Source organism: Rhinoraja longicauda, chromosome 7 (assembly GCF_053455715.1).
Source record: "Rhinoraja longicauda isolate Sanriku21f chromosome 7, sRhiLon1.1, whole genome shotgun sequence".
NCBI classification, from domain to species: Eukaryota; Metazoa; Chordata; class Chondrichthyes; order Rajiformes; family Arhynchobatidae; genus Rhinoraja; species Rhinoraja longicauda.
Window position 1 is genome coordinate 68,387,531 of NC_135959.1, and position 18,845 is coordinate 68,406,375.

The 18,845-nt window shown below is 41.8% G+C and overlaps 1 protein-coding gene across 1 annotated transcript in view; it reads right to left on the reverse strand.

Moving 5' to 3' along the window:
• cep126 (centrosomal protein 126) overlaps positions 1-2,395 on the reverse strand; it is a 71,823-nt gene extending 69,428 nt beyond the window's left edge. The window contains exon 1 of the mRNA XM_078403155.1: positions 2,290-2,395. Within this exon, the coding sequence (XP_078259281.1) occupies positions 2,290-2,318 (29 nt within the window). The 5' untranslated portion in view covers positions 2,319-2,395. The remainder of the gene's footprint in view (positions 1-2,289) is intronic.
• Between the last annotated feature and the right edge of the window lie 16,450 nt (positions 2,396-18,845).

Here is an 18,845-nt window from a genome sequence, read left to right on the forward strand (position 1 = left end):
TATATCACATGTGTTTTGCATCAATGTCTTTTTTTTCAGTCTTGTAGAATTCATGCATGATTTATGCTATTTGTTGGCTCAGTTTATGTGCCTGTGATGCTGCTGCAAGCAAGATTTTCATTGTATATGTATCTCATTGTACTTGTGCGTCTGACGATTTGACTTGACTATTAAGAGCCCTAGAGCATTAAAAAATCATCTTTACACTAACTCTGCCTATACTGAGTTTGTACGTTTTCCCCGTGACCTGCGTGGGTTTTCTCCGAGAACTTCAGTTTCCTCCCACGCTTCAAAGACGTTCAGGGTTGTGGGTAAATTGGCTTGGTAAATGTAAAAATTGTCCCTAGTGTGTGTAGGATAGCGTTAATATGCGTTGGTCGGCGCGGACCCGGTGGGCCGAAGGGTTTGTTTCCGCGCTGTATCACTAAACTAAACAAAAAAAACTCTCAAAATATTTGTTGTTGGCATGAAATGGTTATTTTTGTTTCTAAATTAAAAATATGAATTTCGCCAGGAGAGATGCCCTGCTTTCCTGTAAAACATGTGTATTCAACTGTAGTTAAATGGTAATTCGAATTTCACTGTACCTTAATTGGTACAATAAACTGACCCTGAAACCTAGTTTCCTCATGATTTTGATCATTAATCTGAGTGTGACTAAACTAGAAGGTGTTAGTTGTTTTTAGCAAGCCTATATGTCCATTTCTCATGTGCTTGAAAAGAAAATCACAAGAACCATCATCACACGCTTCTCCCCCTTGCTGAATTGCTGCTTCCTGAATCAAATTGTAGATTTGGTCCATCAGGAAGGATAATAAACATGATAATCATATGTAACTTCGCAAAACAATACGAGGAACCCTTTCAATTCATGCCACCTTCAATCGTATAGTTTAGTTTTAGTTTAGAGATACAGCGCGGAAGCAGGCCCTTCGGCCCACCGGGTCAGCGCCGACCAGCGATCCCCGCATATTAACACTATCCTACACACACGAGGGACATTTTTTTTACATTTAGCAGCCAATTAACCTACATACCTGTACGCCTTTGGAGTTTCGGAAGCTTTGACTATATTTGCCTATTTTTCCAGAGGGTCTATGGAGAATCATTCTAAAATTTGGCTGCCCTTAGAAATCCATCTCTATTTTATCTCTATTTGCCACTCCAGGAGGCAGGCAGGCAACCCTTGTGAACGCATATCGTGCAGCCTGAACTACCCTCATCATTGGCTCATTCACATAAAAGAGAATACACTAAACACCTACATAGTCCTCGAGTATCTTGCCCGTGCTACATGGCACCACACTCTAATATTAAAAAGTCCAGAACAAGAGTCAAGAGTGTTTTATTGTTGAATGCCCCGAGACGGAACACGATCCCGAAAACAGGATCTCCAAAAGTCACCTCTCAGCAAAGGAAAATAACAATCAAAATGACCTCCAGAATACCAAGACAAGACCTTAACTGTCTAAAGAAGAGTGTCTGAAGGTCATACCACAGTTATAGCCTATCGGATAACAATAATTCCCCATACTTTTTGCATGCTTCAGAGTCATGAACGGCTTAAAGTGCCGCCAACAGTGTATCGCCGAATACCACTGCCGGGACAAATTAACCAATATCAGATTCCTCTCGAGAGTCAACGTCCCAAACATACAGGCTCTAATTCCATTGAGCCGTCTCTGATCGGTTGGCCATATAATGCACATATTCAACACCAGCCCCCCAAAACTTCGGTCTATCATTGCAAGACGAATGCGATATTAAATAAATAAATAAAAGGCGGAATATGGGGGAAGTTAAATCCAGGCTTGAGTTAGTATGCGGATAAATATGCCCACAATATCCCTTGAGCCAAATGACTCAAAGTACAGTACAATTTATGCGGCCACATCCATGGTAATGACTCTGTCATGTTGTCTGACATTTAACTAAAATTTGCATCAAACAGCAAATTCACCGATTGATTAGAGGTGGAACAATCGCACGAGTATCTTTGAGCACAAAGTTATCACTAATTCTACTGGGCTTTGCAATGAAGTTACCCGTGGTAAATTGTGGCGATATCTTTCCCCATTTTGTTCAAGCTCGGTACCAGGGGTGAAAGTAGGAGAATGGGGTTGAGAAAGATAGATAGATCAGCCATGATTGATTGGCAGAGCAGACTTGGTGGGCCGAACGGTCTAATTCTGCTCCTATACCTTATGAACATGAACTTTATCTCCTTCCACCATATGCAAGCAAACAAGTACCTTCTCCAGTTTTTCGCACTTCACTACAAAAGGATACGAGGAGGACGCGGTTCGTTGCATTTGCATCCTGAGGCTGAGGTGAGGCTGGCTGCAGGCTTCTGGAAGGCTTTTCTCCGCCTCAATCAGTCCCCGGCCGGGTTGTGCCCTCCGTCCGGACCCGGCACTTCTCGGGACTGTCTCCGCGGCGGCATTAACACCATTTTTGACAACGCTCCATTGAGGTTGGGTGTCGCAGTAAACTTGCCTCCTCGCAGGCCATCAGTGATAAAACTCTGCAGGAAATGCATTCGAATCCGCGGTGTTCTCCGGGACAACCCTCGGCCTCGCCATCTTAACGACTGGAGACGCGGCTTCCCTAGCAACGGAGATCCCATGGCGATGGCGGGCGTGGAGTCTGCGCACTGAGCGCCGCCAGCCGGCCGGCCGGAGTCTGCGCACTGAGAACGCCCGGGAGGGAGTCTGAGCCAATGTTTGTGTACATCACGTGAAAAATAAGATGAAGAGAGACAGAGAGCGTTGCTTTCAAAGTTGCTTCTGATCCATGAGAAGGAACTTTGAGATCTATTTATCTCTATCTTGCCTCTCACACACAAACACACACATATATATATATATATAGAAGGGTCTCGACCCGAAACATCACCCATTCCTTCTCTCCTGAGATGCTGCCTGACCCGCTGAGTTACTCCAGCATTTTGTGAATAAATACCTTCGATGTGAAAAATAAGATGGAGAGGCAGTAGCGTTGCTTTCAAAGTTGATTCTGATCCATGAGAAGGCACTTTGAGATCTATTTATCTCTATCTTGCCTCACACAAACACACACATTTATATATATATATTTATATATATACACTCTGCACAAATTTTAACACACATATATATGTTAAAATATGTGCAGAGTGTGTGTTGGTGCAATACAAGGGAAACTGCACAAAAGGGGGCTGGGGAGGAAGGACGAGAGGGAAATGGGCTGAAACAGTAAGCAAGAATAAAATCAGAGAAATAAAGCAGGGTCTAAACATTTAAAAATAAAAAGTAACAAAAACATGTGAGTTGATAGATGAGATATATTCTGCATTTTAATGGTGTCATCACATATACTGTTCCCCCACAACACTGAGGCAGAGCGAACGGCGGGTTTTGCCTATTAAAATGGCGGCCGTTCCACTCCTTTGCGCCCACTTCAGTATAGGCTATTTCGACGGAGTGGTCCATCGCGCTCCTCTAGTATCTTTGGTCTGAACGCGGCCAGCAGCCTGGAGTCTGCGCACTGCAAACGGCCGGCAACCTGTGTCTGCGCACTGAGCGCCGCCGGCATCCGGCAGTCTGAGCTCGGCCGGCGTGCGGGAGTCTGCGCACTGAGCGCCGTCGGCACGGTGAGATCAGCACGTTGGTAAAAAGTAACGATGAAACAAAAAAAGAAGTTCTTGTTTCAGCTCGCTGAAGGGTCTCGACCCGAAATCTATCCATTTTCTCCGGAGCTTCTACCTGTCCCACTGAGCTACTCCAACATGTTCTGTCTATCTTGATTCAGATACTGAATTCAATCAATTCAGATTGTCTGAAGAATGGAAGGGGGTGAGTAAAGAAATGTTTTATGGCATCTGCATAAGAACACGAGTGGAAAATACAAACGGGTAAACTGGATATTATGTCATGAAAATGAACTGCAGATGCTGGTTTAAACCGTAGACACAAAAGGCTGCAGTAACTCAGCGGGTCAGGCAGCATCTCTGGAGAAAATGGTTAGATAAAGTTTGGGGTCAGGCCCTTAGATAGAGCTCTTAAGGATAGCGGAGTCAGGGGGGATGGGGAGAAGGCAGGAACGGGGTACTGATTGAGAATGATCAGCCATGATCACATTGAATGGTGGTGCTGGCTCGAAGGGCCGAATGGCCTACTCCTGCACCTATTGTCCATTGAGACATGGGGAGGTGGGAGGAACTGGAAGCAAAAAAAGATCAGGACAAATCAGGAACGGCAAACAGATGACATCCGATAGGCCGACTGTTGCTTGCAGCAGCATCAGACATAAACTCAGACAATACCAAAATGCATAAATTATGCATAAATTCTACAAGACTGTGCAAAACAAAAATACTTTAATATAAAACATATTTGGTGTCGTGCAAGAGTTGGTCTGTGGTGTTCATTGTTGAGGAAAGAACAAGGGTCTCGACCGAAACGTCACCCATTCCTTCTCTCCAGAGATGTTGCCTGTTACTCCAGCATGTTGTGTCTTATTGAGGTAGGATTAAGGTTGTGCAATCAGATCAAGAACCTGACAGTTGTAGATGGTGTGATCCCAAGGTTACATCGTTGTGAACTGTGGAAATGTTGAACCAACTTTTAATGGGGGAAGGGAAGTTTTGTATGTTCCCTAAAATTTACCTGTTACCTAAAAGCTATGGTGCCTAAAAGTTACTTAAGTTACAAATCACTGCGGCAGATGATTTCAGAAGGTGCCGCTGAGAAGCCAAGGCCGGAGCCTTGCGGGCTGGAGGCAGTGCCACACTAGTTGATAAAGCCAATGGCCCCATGGTCTGCGGAGCCCGCGGCTGGGGTCTGGGTTGGCTCCACAGAGAGGATCCGGTGGCGATTGTGGAAAGGTGGAATGACGGTCAATGATGGACATGTGGAAGTGAGGACGCCACTGCTGGGGGAAGGAACAAGGAAGGACCCAGGGGACCCTGGCACGGGGGTACTTTGGAAGTGCCCTTTACGGGTGACTATTTGCATACCTTGGTTATGCAAGCAAAGAATTTCAGTGTGACCTGTCATATATGATAATAAAGTATTCAATTCAAATTAGAGAATTCAATGTTCATACCGCTGGTTTGTAAGTTGCCCAAGCAAAATTCTAGGTGTTGTGCCTCCAATTTGCATGTGGCCTCACTCTGGCAATGGAGGAGGATCAGGACATAAAGGTCTGTAAGAGAATAGGAAGTTAAAATGCTTAGCAACCTGGAGATCCAGTAGGCCTTGGCAGACCGAGCATATTCAGCAAAATGGTTGCCGAGACTACGCCTCGTCTCGCTAAGGGAGCCCACATCGAGAATACCAGATGCAGTTAGAGGATCCATCATGGTGAGCCTCATGTTAGTTCTATGGAAACTATTGGGGAGGTAGGATTCAGGATAGGATTTACTCCCATTTGGAAGAGAATGGGTCAATTAAGGACAGTCAGCATGAGTTTGTACACAGCAGGTCATGTCTTACTAACGAGTTTTTTTAGGAGTTGGCAAAGGTGATCAATGAGGGTTGGGTGGTAGATGTTGTTTACATGGATTTTTATTTGATAATGTCTCCAAAAGTAAGCTGATACAGAAGAATAAGTCCCTCATCCCAGGCCAATCCAGAAGGGCCTGTTCTTGCACTGTACTGCTTGCTCTAGGTTATACAAATTAAAAATGTTTTCCTGCAGTTCAATATCGTTGCAAAGTAACATTAGAATTGATTGTAGATTATGAAAAGGACATTAAAATACTGCATTTTGATTTATTCACAAAGTGCTGGAGTAACTCAGCAGGTCAGGCAGCATCTCGGGAGAGAAGGAATGGGTGACGTTTCGGGTCGAGACCCTTCTTCAGACTGAATAGGTTAAAATACTGCACATTATTACATTGTCTTCTTTCATCATTGCAGACATTCGAGGAAACATTATACATTGTGTTTACTTGCCCAGGATTCTATGATTTAAGCAGTGAAATCAGAGGTTGTTCCAGTCTTCTAAAACTATATAACCTTGAGAAAAGACCGCGTACAGATTTGAACATACTTTTATAAAATACTTTAGAATACCAGTATATACAAAAATAGATAAAGGTTTTCAGTTCACCCACGTAAGCTTTTGCTAAATATCCGATGTAATTCTACCATTGTAAAAAATTTCAAATCCAGCTAGTATAATATGAAATATTATGTAAGTTCATTTATAGAATGTTGCACTTAATGGAATTCCATTTCTGATAGTGTGTTAATTCGAGAGGTGTTAACAAAGAAAGTTATGAAAACCCGATCCAGTAATATGATAGCATCTGTATTTATTCTCAAAATATCAATGTGCATAGATTCCAAGTAGACTACAAAAGTGGAAATGAAAGTACACAAATAAATCACTAGTTCAAAATATAAAAAATAATTGGGCTACAAGATTCAAATGCAAAATTATGTCTAAATAATATCTTTCAAATAAAATGTTCAGTCTTGAAATATATCACTGGAAATACATTAACCTATTCAACTTTGGCTCAGTTGATAATTTCTTAAACGTCTCGGGTTCAAGCCGCAGTCCAAAGATTTAAGTACAAATATTTACAACAATATTCAAATATATTACAAGGTGTTACCACTATTTTGGATGAGGCCATGTCTTCTTAAGTGATAATATCATAAGAACAGATTAATTACCCCTAATATCTTCCTCCTCCAAATCAAAAGAAACTAATCTCTGTTCATTCACACCGTGCTACGCTTGAAATTTCCTGTGTTAAATTAGCTGCTTTGTTTCCAGCATTGCTAATGTCTATTCTGCTATAAGATTCTTTTGGAAGTACTTTGGAAAACCAAAATTGAGAGGCGCATTACAGAACAAATCTTTCACATCAGTATTAAAAACAGAATATACATTAGTAAGATAACACAAAAGCTGGAGTAACTCAACAGGTCAGACAGCTTCTCTGGGAAAAGAGGTGATGTTTCAGATTCAGACCCTTCTCGACCCAAAACGTCACCTATTCCGGAGATGTTGAGTTACTCCAGCTTTTTGTGTCTATCTTTGTTTTAAACCAGCATCTGCAGTTCACATTAGTAACACCATTCTCTTTCAACATTTGTTTTATACTTTCATAATTATCTTAATTGGTTAAGAAATGGGACCAAGAGTATGCTACTCAGCCCCTCGAATTTGGTCTGCCATTCAATGAGATCACGTCTGACCAGACCTTTCACCCCTTAAATAGCAGCTCCTTTTTTTATAAACAGTGACTACTACTTCTAGATATTCCAAGATGAGGAATTATCTCACCACATCAACCTATCAAGATTCCACAGGTTCAATCAAATCATTTTGCACTCTTTTCACTCCAGCAGATAGGTTTTTACCCCATGCAACCTTTGCTTCTAAAACAGGTATCAATTCCAGAATGGCTCTATTGATTTCTCAAGAAAATAGTTTGAACTCTTGAGAGCTCCAATATTAAAAATTTACAATAAAAAATTGGAATAGTTATGAATATGATGTAATTACTATTAGCTCACAGTTCTGAAGAGCAACTAACAACACAACAGAAAGTGTTCATGTTACATCAATGGACATTTTGGATTTCCAGCACCTGCTTTCTTTTAAATTTTCAATAGCCTTAAAGCTATTTCAGGTCAGGATTTGATGCTACATTTAGCCTCCTTTAGACAAAATATTCATGACCTAAAGTCATAAAAGAACAAAAGATTTAAATATTTATTGAGAATTTATCACTGTGGAAAACACACTTAGTGCTGCTGAAGACATTTGAAGCACTTTACAACCTTTTTTGAGCTTTAGTCACTGACATAAAAACGCAGCATTTAATTTATATCTGAATAGAAAATTCACATTCAGGGAAGTTTTTGATTGCAATGGTGTTCAGGTCAAGTTAATTGTCATATGCCCACGGGTGGAATGAATGAATGAACAAATGAATAAGTTTATTGGCCAAGTATGTGCATATACAAGGAATGTGCCTTGGTGCTCCACTCACAAATGACAACACAAATATACAGTTAAAAATTAAGAATAAAGCATAAACACATCAAAACAATAAGGATACAATATTACATGTGGGTGAAAATAAACCAGAGCAAAAAAGAGACTACAGACTTTGATATGTTGTTTACTCGATACCTTTGGCAGATACAATGGTACAGATACAATGAACTTCCTGCATGAGAAGAAAATGTATTCAATAGTTTTGACTCGTACTTTGAGATCTCTTTGCAGACGCAAGAACAGGCAGGCAGGACATTAATTGAGTATTACATTAGAAAGACAATGCATTACTACTGTGCTGTATTGTCAATCTAGATTACACAGTTAAACCCGCTTTAGGGCTTGAACTTCCCATCAAAAGTGGAAAGGATACTACCAAGTAATGCGAATTAAACTTTTAAAAGAAAAATCAAATTCCTCTGTAGTAAGTTTTATTTATGATAGATACTAAAATGTCTTTCAATTTCTAAACAAAGTAACTGAGCCATTCAACAAGATTTGGCCATTTGCTCTCGGTTATAAGTGTTCTTAAAAAAGATAGATCCACAACTGTTTACTTGTCTCAAGACTCTAGGGATTACAGCAATTTAGTTTTAAAGCAAAATCAATGTGCATACATACTTCTACCAACAAAGACCATCATAAATTATTTGCTGCAGAAATAAAATGGAATATTATGGGGAGTGGGAAATTTACTGAAACACTTAATTTTTCATAGATAAATATTTTTTTCATTATCGTCATTAACTCGATACCTTTGGCAGCACAGGTTTAAAGAAAACAAGTTGACAACCCTAACAAGAATTTGTTTCTTTCGGTTCTCCATGAAATATTTCTACGAGAAACCCAAGTATTTGTGCCTGAATGTTAATGAATGATTTTGTATTCAAGAATGTGTCATCGGCTGGCATCGAGGTGAGAACAGGGAAGAAATGGAGGGCGGAGAAAGCAGTGGAGGTGGCAGAGTCACGGCTAAGGCAAAAGGCATTGGTGGGAGTCATGGCAACTGGCAGAGCGGGCTTGGGATACTTCCCTCAGACCCAGGTTGGCAAGGCTCAGGGCAAGGAGAGACACCATCTAATCCAGGAAGAGGTCCGAGCAAGTGTGGAGGAAGAGCGTGTGAGCAAGATGATGGGGCTCAGGCAGCAGGGAGCGAGGACAAGGTGGGCGAGCATACCGCAGCGCAGGATTACCTGGTCAAACATCATGCAGGCAGACTTCCAGCGCGTCCGGTTCCTTGTCCAAGTTGTCTACGATGCCCTACCAAGCCCAGCAAACCTCCACATCTGGGGCAAGAGCGAGACACCTTCCTGCTCACTTTGCTCTGGAAGAGGATCATTAGAACATCTCCTCAGCAGCTGCTCAAAGTCCCTTGGGGAAGGTCACTATCGGTGGCACCATGACCAGGTGCTCAAGATGGTTGCTGAGAGCATAGCCACTGCCATCAGTAACAGCAAACACTACACGCCCCAAAGAAATCAATCACTTTTGTCAAAGCTGGAGAGAAGCCTCGACCACAACCAAAAACAAGGGCGAGCCTCCTCTGCACGCCCAGACTGGCAGCTGCACGTCGATCTGGGCAAACAGCTGAAATTTCCACAGCACATCACAGCAACATCACTCCGGCCAGACATGATCATCACCTCAGGTGACAAAACAGCTGATCATTCTGGAGCTGACAGTGTCCTGGGAAGAGCGTATTGAAGAAGCTAATGAGAGGAAACACGCAAAGTACCAGGAACTGGTGGAGATGTGCCAGGACAGAGGCTGGAAGACATACTATGAGATGGGCTGTAGAGGACACTCACTCTGCAAAGTCCTCAACCAATTGGGCATTACGGGGCTGGCAAAGAAGAGGGCCATTCAATCCGCAAGCGAAGCCGCAGAGAAAGTCACTAGGTGGCTTTGGATTAAGAGGGCTGATCCATGGGCAGTTGCTGCTGGGATGCAAGTCGGGGCCTGATCAACCTATGCTGGGTCGCCTGGGCGAGGGTGTCTGATGGTGTGAGACCCGAAACACCCGATGACCCCAGGTCACATCACTGAGAATGCGTCCCAGCGCATCCAGAAGATGTATCTTGCACATCACAATGATTTTGTATTCAAGAATGTGAAACTAAATAAATTAGAATAGCTATGGCAAGGAATTAATGAACTAAAACAAATCTGAGATGAAACTTACCCAGTTTCATATGACAACTAAGATACAAGTGGAGGACAGACTTGTCCTTAAAAATGGATGTTATGTGGTACCCACCCAAGACTGTAATTAAATAACTATTTGATAATGCCACAATGTTCAGGAACACCCAAGGGGTCCAAGCACTGGATGAATTAAAATCTTGTGTTGGTGGCCAAGTATGGATAACGACATAAAACACTATGGGGGTAACTGTTTGGTGTGTGCCCAGAATATGCCAGAATTAACTATGCTAACAAAGGGGAATTTACCAGACCAGTGGTCGCTGAACAAACTTACAGGTAGATTACATTGGCCCTCTGCCACCATGCAAGGGGGGTGTAAGTATATCTTGGTAATCATTGACACATTTACCAAATGTGTTAAAGCTTTTCATCAGATCATATGGAACAGGAGTAGAATTAGGCCATGCGGCCCATCAAGTCTACGCCATTCAATCTTGGCTGATCAATCTCTCCCTCCTATCCCCATTCTCCTGCCTTCTCTCCATAACCCCCGACACCTGCACACTTGCTCCACCAAGATGTCAATCTCTCCTTCCTATCCCCATTCTCTTGCCTTCTCTCCATAACCCCTGACACCTGCACACTTGCTCCACCAAGATGTCAATCTCTCCCTCCTATCCCCATTCTCCTGCCTTCTCTCCATAACCCCCGACACCTGCACACTTGCTCCACCAAGATGCAGCATAGAACGCCACACAAGATACTTTTTCCCTGTGGCTATCAAACTGTACAACTCCTCCGTGGGGTAGACCAACTCCCCTCCCCATTCTTTGCACATCCCCAATCCTGGACTTTCCGCTCGTCACTTTAATTTCGTGTTTCATGTAATTTTGTTGTCTTTTGTGACTGTTGGCAGATCAATTTCCCTCATGGAATAAATAAAGTCCTATCGTATTGTGTGGCGTCACGCGGCAGGAGAGGCGAGCGGCATGAATGTGGCGTAGTGCCGGGCCAGTCCCTGGTGTGTGCACCACGTGTGGGACTAGGGGGCTCTGCCACTTCCTGGTCTGGGTACTCCCTGTGTCCTCTATCATTCTTAAATGGAAGAACTTTGGAACCACCAGGACTCTTCATAGAGCTGGCCACCCGGCCAAACTGAGCAATCGGGGGAGAAAGGCCTTGGTCAGGGAGGTGACCAAGAACCTGATTGTCACCCTGACAGAGCTCCAGAGTTCCCCTGTGAAGATGGGAGAACCTTCCAGAAGAGGACTATATCTGCAGCACTCCACCAATCAGGCCTTTATGGTAGAGTGGCCAGGCGGAAGCCACTCCTCAGTAAAAGGCACATGACAGCCCGCTTGGAGTTTGCCAAAAGGCACCTAAAGGACTCTCAGACCAGGAGAAACAAGATTCTCTGGTCTGATGAAACCAAGATTGAACTCTTTGGCCTGAATGGCAAGCTTCACGTCTCACCACCTGGCCAATACCATACCTAGGGTGAAACATGGTAGTGGCAGCATCATGCTGTGGGGATGTTTTTCAGCGGCAGGAACTGGGAGACTAGTCAGGATTGAGAGAAAAACGAACAGAGCAAAGTACAGAGATCCTTGATGAAAACCTGCTCCGTTCTGAGCGTTCTGAACCTCAGACTGGGACAGAGGTTCACCTTCTAACAGGACAACAATCCTAAGCACATAGCCAAGACAACTCAGGAGTGGCTTCGTGACAAGTCTGTGAATGTCCTTGAGTGGCCCAGCCAGAGCCAGGACTTGAACATGTCTGGAGGGACCTGAAAATAGCTGTGCATCGACGGTCCCCATCCAACCTGACAGAGCTTGAGAGGATCTGCAGAGAAGAATGGGAGAAATTACCCAAATACAGGTGTGCCAAGCTTGTAGCGTCATACTCAAGAAAACTTGAGGTTGTAATCGTTGACAAAGGTGCCTCAACAAAGTACTGAGTAAAGGGTGTGAATACTTATGCAAATGTGATATTTTAGTTATTTCTTTTTAATTACTTTACAAAAATTTCTAAACACCTGTTTTCGCTTTTTTATTATGGGGTATTGTGTGTAGATTGATGATTTAAAAAATGAATTTAATCCATTTTAAAATAAGGCTGTAATGTAACAAAATGTGGAAAAAGTGAAGGGGTCTGAATACTTTCTGAATGCAATGTACCATCCGCAGTCTAGTGGTATAACTGAAGGAATGAAAAGAACCCTGAAACCATGATTCACAAAACTGACCAACAGAACGATTCCATGTGAAATGGATGGTATCATGTCAATCAATTAAAATCATTCAGTGAACCAGTGCCACATCCTGGTGAATGCATGTGAGACATTGTCTCAGACTCCCATCCATTGCAAGCAAAAAAAAGTCAAGTATTAAAATACTGGCTTATTAGCCTGTACCAAGAACCGTAAATAAGAGCAGATATTACTAGTGTTTTGCAGATAATTGATGTTCTGCAAAGTGAGATAGTTGATTACGGTGATAAGAGGGGATACCGACCGATCAGCGTTGGAATAGCTCAAGATGTCGGACTGATATATAACCTTACTGAGGCGTTGTGTCTCAGAGATTGGAGCATGCTAGCATATTCTGGGAAAATACACTAGAACAAGTGGTCAAAGTTCTGGAAAGCCATGTAAAATCAATGAATCAGATCATAAAGGAAAAGACCAAAGATATGTCAAGCTCCCACAAAACAGGACCCTGTGTAGTATTTATGGGAATTAGATGCGAGAACAACTGAGAGAAATCTTGAATGGGTCAGCCAAGGAAGCTTTCCCTCTTGTATTAGTGATGAACAATTGGTGAATTTAACCAACAGAGAAATACATCCAAGGATACCAGGGAGTCAATTCCACCGATTAAGTAAAGTCTGGTTCACGGAAGGTTGTGGGCGGGCTACCACTAAAGCATTGAGAATGATACTGGGACTCCCAATCATCCCTTCAGATAAACATGGGCTGGAAGTTTACCATGTAGAAAATATAGGCATTATTAGGGAAGGGATATGGCTAGGACATGAAGATGTTCTGTCTCGTGCCATAGAAAAGACAGAAGGACTGGTAGGTAAAGCCCTGACTAAATGCCAACATACTGACAGGATTGTTGTCTGTCCATACCTATATATACCAATGAACAAGCTATATGTGAATTTGAAGCGAAGGCAGATTTGAATTGTACAACGGAAGCTCGGGCATTGAGGGTCAACATCACCAAGGTTGCATATAGAGGGAAAGGGGAATACAGTATAGCCACTTCTTTAAAGGAATATCAGTATGGTGTTTAGACATGTCCTATTACCAATATGACCTTCTGTACTAACCCACCAGAATTGGTAAATACCCACTGAGCACTTCAACTCCCCCTCCCACTCCGTCTGACCCTTCTGTCATGGGCCTCCTCCAGTGCTATAGTGAGGTCTACCGGAAATTGGAGGAACAGCACCTCATATTTCGCCTGGGCAGCTTGCAGCCCAGCGGTATGAACATTGACTTCTCCAACTTTAGATAGTTCCTCTGTCCCTCTCTTCCCCTCCCCCTTCCCAGATCTCCCACTGTCTTCCTGTCTTCACCTATATCCTTCCTTTGTCCCGCCCCTTGACATCAGTCTGAAGAAGGGTCTCGACCCGAAATGTCACCCATTCCTTCTCTCCTGAGAAACTGCCTGACCTGCTGAGTTACTCCAGCATTTTGTGAATAAATACCTTCGATTTGTACCAGCATCTGCAATTATTATTTTACACTTTAAGAGTAGCATAGTAATCGGAATTACTATTTGCATGGCTATGCTTTGTAGAAAATTGTAATATGGCAAAGACTCGGTTATTTGTGTTCTAAGATGAGATGGCCAAGGTTCAGTGTGATCCAATTCGCCAAACGCTCAATGGATCAAAGGGGGGATATATAGCCTGGGATTGGATGTCAAGTATCCCGACAGGCTTTGGGAGGATGCTTCTAGCTAGAGACAGACAGAGTGAAATGCTGGAGCCAGGAGAACAAAAAGGAGCGCAGTGAAACGGTCACGTCATTGACATCTGGTGGGAGCAGAGCTGAAGGTACCTTCACGGCTAGGCAGTACAGCCTTGAGAAGGTGCCTGGAATGGACATATTGCAAAATGCCTCTATAAGGAGAAGGAGGTATGAACAAGCAACATAAATAAGAACCCCCTAGCCTGATAAGGAATGAAGACGTGTTTTGTTTATTCAGCCCTTGGAGGAGAGAAAGCTTGAAATGATTGACTGTAAAGCCATGAGAGCCTTGGGTTAGAACAAAGGCTTCCTTTCGAAGATGGCAGGAAAATTAGTATAAAAGATGGGCGGTCGGTCCAAGACATCGGGAGCGACAACCCGGGAACAACCATCGCAAGAATGGACCCGAGTAGGAAGCTCAGAGAAGACTTCCCCCTACCAACAGAGTGAATCCGGCCACTTCATTCATACAGGTAATATCTGACTCCAAGTCATAAGTTTTGTGATTTTGTTTAAGAAGTGATAAGTTGAAATAGTAAAGTAAATGGGAAGTTATTAGAAGTCAATTGTTTGCATGCATGTTTAAGTTACTCGAGTGTTTAATAAAGATTACGTTGTACTAAACCTTAGTTTAGAGTGTTTTGTTCGACGCATCATTTGATACCCTATAGAGGTATTAAGGTCAACAAACATTATTCTAAATACGTTGGATTTCTTTCCGATAACCGTAATAAAATATGAATGAGTTGTGCATGATGTTGGTGCACCATGCTTTGGAAGATCAAGCGATTTTGGACCTACAATTTTCATTCTTTACTATTGCATTTCTTATACTGATGGGAAGAGATTGGTTGCTATAATTAATCAGGAGTTCTGCTATTCTTATATCAAACAACCAGTGGAATACTTGATGATGGATATGATTCTCTTTTCACATCTTAAAAAGATATGAAATATGAATTTGAAGCTTTGGGTTAAGAGCCAAAACCAAGAGTAATGTAGACTAAAGAAATATATCACTAATATTTTGCTATGATGGTTTGTGTTGATTTCCAAAATCACATAACAATAATAAATTAATCATTTCTCCCTCTGCCTGGTTTATAAATGAATAAAATTAGTTCAAACAGTTGAGGCCACTTGCTGAATTGGAAGAAAAAATTAATGGAAATGTCAAGAGATAAATATAGTGGGTATAAACCACATGAAGCTGTTGGCAATAAGGCAGTTTTTAAAGTCAAGAGAAACAAAGATAGAACGTTGAAAAGATTTAGTAAATCCTATATAATTTGGGGAACAGGTGGGAAAATGCTGATCAAGACTGCACTGGTTAGATTTCGGTGAAGCAAACTCGGAAAAAAAATCATCTGAGCAACTTTTCTCAATAGCTTCAGGTTAATTCCAGATATGATCCCCAATTTCAATATTTCTTTCTTACAAAAATACAGAGAACACCAGAAATGCATGTGTGATCCTAAATTTTTGAACTTGCCTAACTTTATTTAACAGCAGCTGAAAAGATTAACATTACAACAAATGTCAACATATGACCCACAAGTGTAATTAACCTAGAATATCACCCAGACCTAGAAAAAAAGATCAGCCATGATCTTACCAATTAATGGTGCAAGCACAGGGTTTGTTTGTTTTATTCCTGCTTCAATTTCTTAACTACATTCTAATAAGTCAATGAGGGTGAAAAACCCAATTGTGAAACATAAACTCAGAAAAACAAAGACTATGTAACTTTATAATTCAATCCAAATGTCATAGGTCCCATACGACCTATTTTAATCCAGAACCAACACTGCACAAAAACCTCTTTACCACTCATTGTACTTCATCCATTTATTCATATAAAATTTTTGGAATGTCTTTCCTATCTGTTCTTCATTCTATTTTTCTCCTATTTGTACACCATTTAATAACTTTCACAATATTCCCTAGGTTCAATCTTATTCTCAATCAAAACAAATTATGCATTCTTTTGAATTATGCATTTTTACTAAAAGGTGTGTGTGGCACCATTTTACAACGCAAGGAGAGGGATTCCTCTAATGTATAATCTACTTTAAGGCAAGTTAATTTTAAAATCCTGGTCTCAGATTCTGCATGGTCAAACACTATGAGTTACATCAGATGTATCAGAAAAGCTTCAGAAGAATACACTGAATTAGAAAGCATAATCCGAATGTCACACACAGATAAAAATATATTCAGTCAATTGATTATTCATCATACTGCAATATTTGAAGTTGAGTTCAGAGGAACCAAATCTAAACTATTACCATCCCTGCCCACTACCAATGCATTTCTTGGATTTCTTTCACTCTTAAAAAGTTGTAAAACACACCAAGGTTTATGAAACATTGAATGCAAGATTCATAGCTTTATAAATTGACTGAGCACAAGAACACAGAAGTTAAGCGAGACCTTTTTCAGTCACTAATTAAACTTCAGAGGGATTAATACCTGATTTCAGGCCATTATTGACACAGAAAGGTTATTATCACACCAGGGATGAGAGACTGGTTATATGAACAGACCAAAGTTGTATGGACAGACCAAAGGAACTTGTTCTTAAGCCGAGGTGTTCAAAATAGAATAGGAAAGAACTGCAGATGCTGGTTTAAATCGAAGGTAGACACAAAATGCTGGAGTAACTCAGCGGGTCAGGCAGCATCTCTGGGGGGAAGGAATGGGGGTCATTTCAGGTTGAGACCCTTCTTCAGACTGATGTCAGGGGAAGGGGCGGGACAAAGATAGAATGTAATCGGAGACAGTAAGATTAGTGGGAGAACTGGGAAGGGAGAGGGGATGGAGAGCAAGCAAGCGCTATCTGAAGTTAGAGAAGTCAATGCTCATACCGCTGGTGTATAAACTACCCAAGCGAAATATGAGGTGCTGTTCCTCCAATTTGCGCTGGGCCTCATTCTGACAATGGAGGAGGCCCAGGACAGAAAGGTCAGATTGGGAATGGGAGAGGGAGTTAAAGTGCTGAGCCACCAGGAGATCAGGTAGGTTAAGACGGACTGAGCGGAAGTATTCAGCGAAACGATCGCCGAGTCTGCGCTTGGTCTCGCCGATGTAGAGAAGTTGACAACTGGAACTGTGGATACAGTAGATGAGGTTGGAGGATGTGCAAGTGAACCTCTGCCTTACCTGGAAAGACTGTGTTGTAGTTGAGGAGGGAAGTAAAGGGACAGGTGTTGCATCTCCTGCGGTTGCAGGGGAAAATACCTGGGGAGGGGGTGGTTTGGGTGGGAAGGGACGAGTTGACCAGGGAGTTTCGGAGGGAATGATGTCTGCGGAAAGCAAAATAGTGATTGGCTTTGAGGAGTAAATGTGGACAGTTGCCAAAGATTTCAATTAACTAACAGAAGAACCATTAGGAAAATTAGTCAATTTAAAACAAAAATGAATTATGACAATCCATATAAATGAGCATTTAAATCTGATTTAAACATGAAAATGAAAACATATGTAGGATGAGGGGTGCTCTTATAGAGGTGTATAAGATCATAAGGAATAGCTCGGGTAGATGCAGTCTCAAGGACCAGAGGATATAGGTTTAAGGTGATGGGGAAAAGATTTAATAGGAATCTGAGGGGTAACTTTTTCAAACAAAGGGTGGTAGATGTGTGGAACAGGCTGCCAGAGGTAATTGAGGCAGAGACTATCCCAACATTTAAGAAACAGTTAGACAGGGAGCATATAGGACAGGTTTAGATGGATATGGACCAAATGCTGGCAGGTGGGACTAGTGTAGCTGGGATATGTTGGCCGGTGTGGGCAAATTTGGCCGAAGGGCCTGTTTCCACACTGCATCACTCTATGACTGGAGAAATCTGGGGATGGGGTTAATTCAACATCTCATTGAAAATTAGCATTTCCTGTAATTTTGAGGAAAAGCATTGAACATGGTTTATTTGTTTTGAAAACAACAATTACAAATTGTTAACTACTATCATTGTAAATCAGCAAGAGCCCATTAGAACTTACCAGCCTGTTAGTCCTACCACACGTTTGTGCAAATATCAAGTCCCAGAGTCATTCACCAGATTTTGGAATCTGTGGTGAACGAATCATACTGGCATTCATCTTCACTGGGCTTTTGCACAGGAAACTAAAATAACAAGAATTACATTGGAGACTTGAGTGAACAAAGTAATAGTTTGATGCCTTCAGAAGTCTTAATAAACGACAAATTGAATCAGAATGTGCCTGTTAGAATTCAATGACAAGAGAGAGTGAGAGTGAGCGAGAGAGAAAGAGAGAGCACACATTGGGATTTGCAAAATTATACATATTTTCTTTACATGCCATCTTTTATTTGAAAATCTTCAAGAACCGAATTCCAAAAGTGGAGGACAAACTTGTCCAGTGTCAATAAAGTAATTTAGCAGTAATTAATATTCAGCCCGTGGAAAATCTACTTATTCATGAATGGCCAAGCATAACATTATCTGGTATGTTTCAATGGATATCCCTATCCAAGTACTGTAAAATCAGAGGCTCATTGGTCAACTGTGCAAGCTATCAAGCATTCATTTACACTTGTATAATTTTATTCTCCTCTTACTCTCAGTAACACTCCAAATTTTATCAATAATGCACACATCAGCGGCAATTTACAGTGATTAATCTGTAACTAGCTCATATCTTTAGGATGCAGAACATGTGGTGGTAATCCTCGCTGTCAGGGAGAATGTGC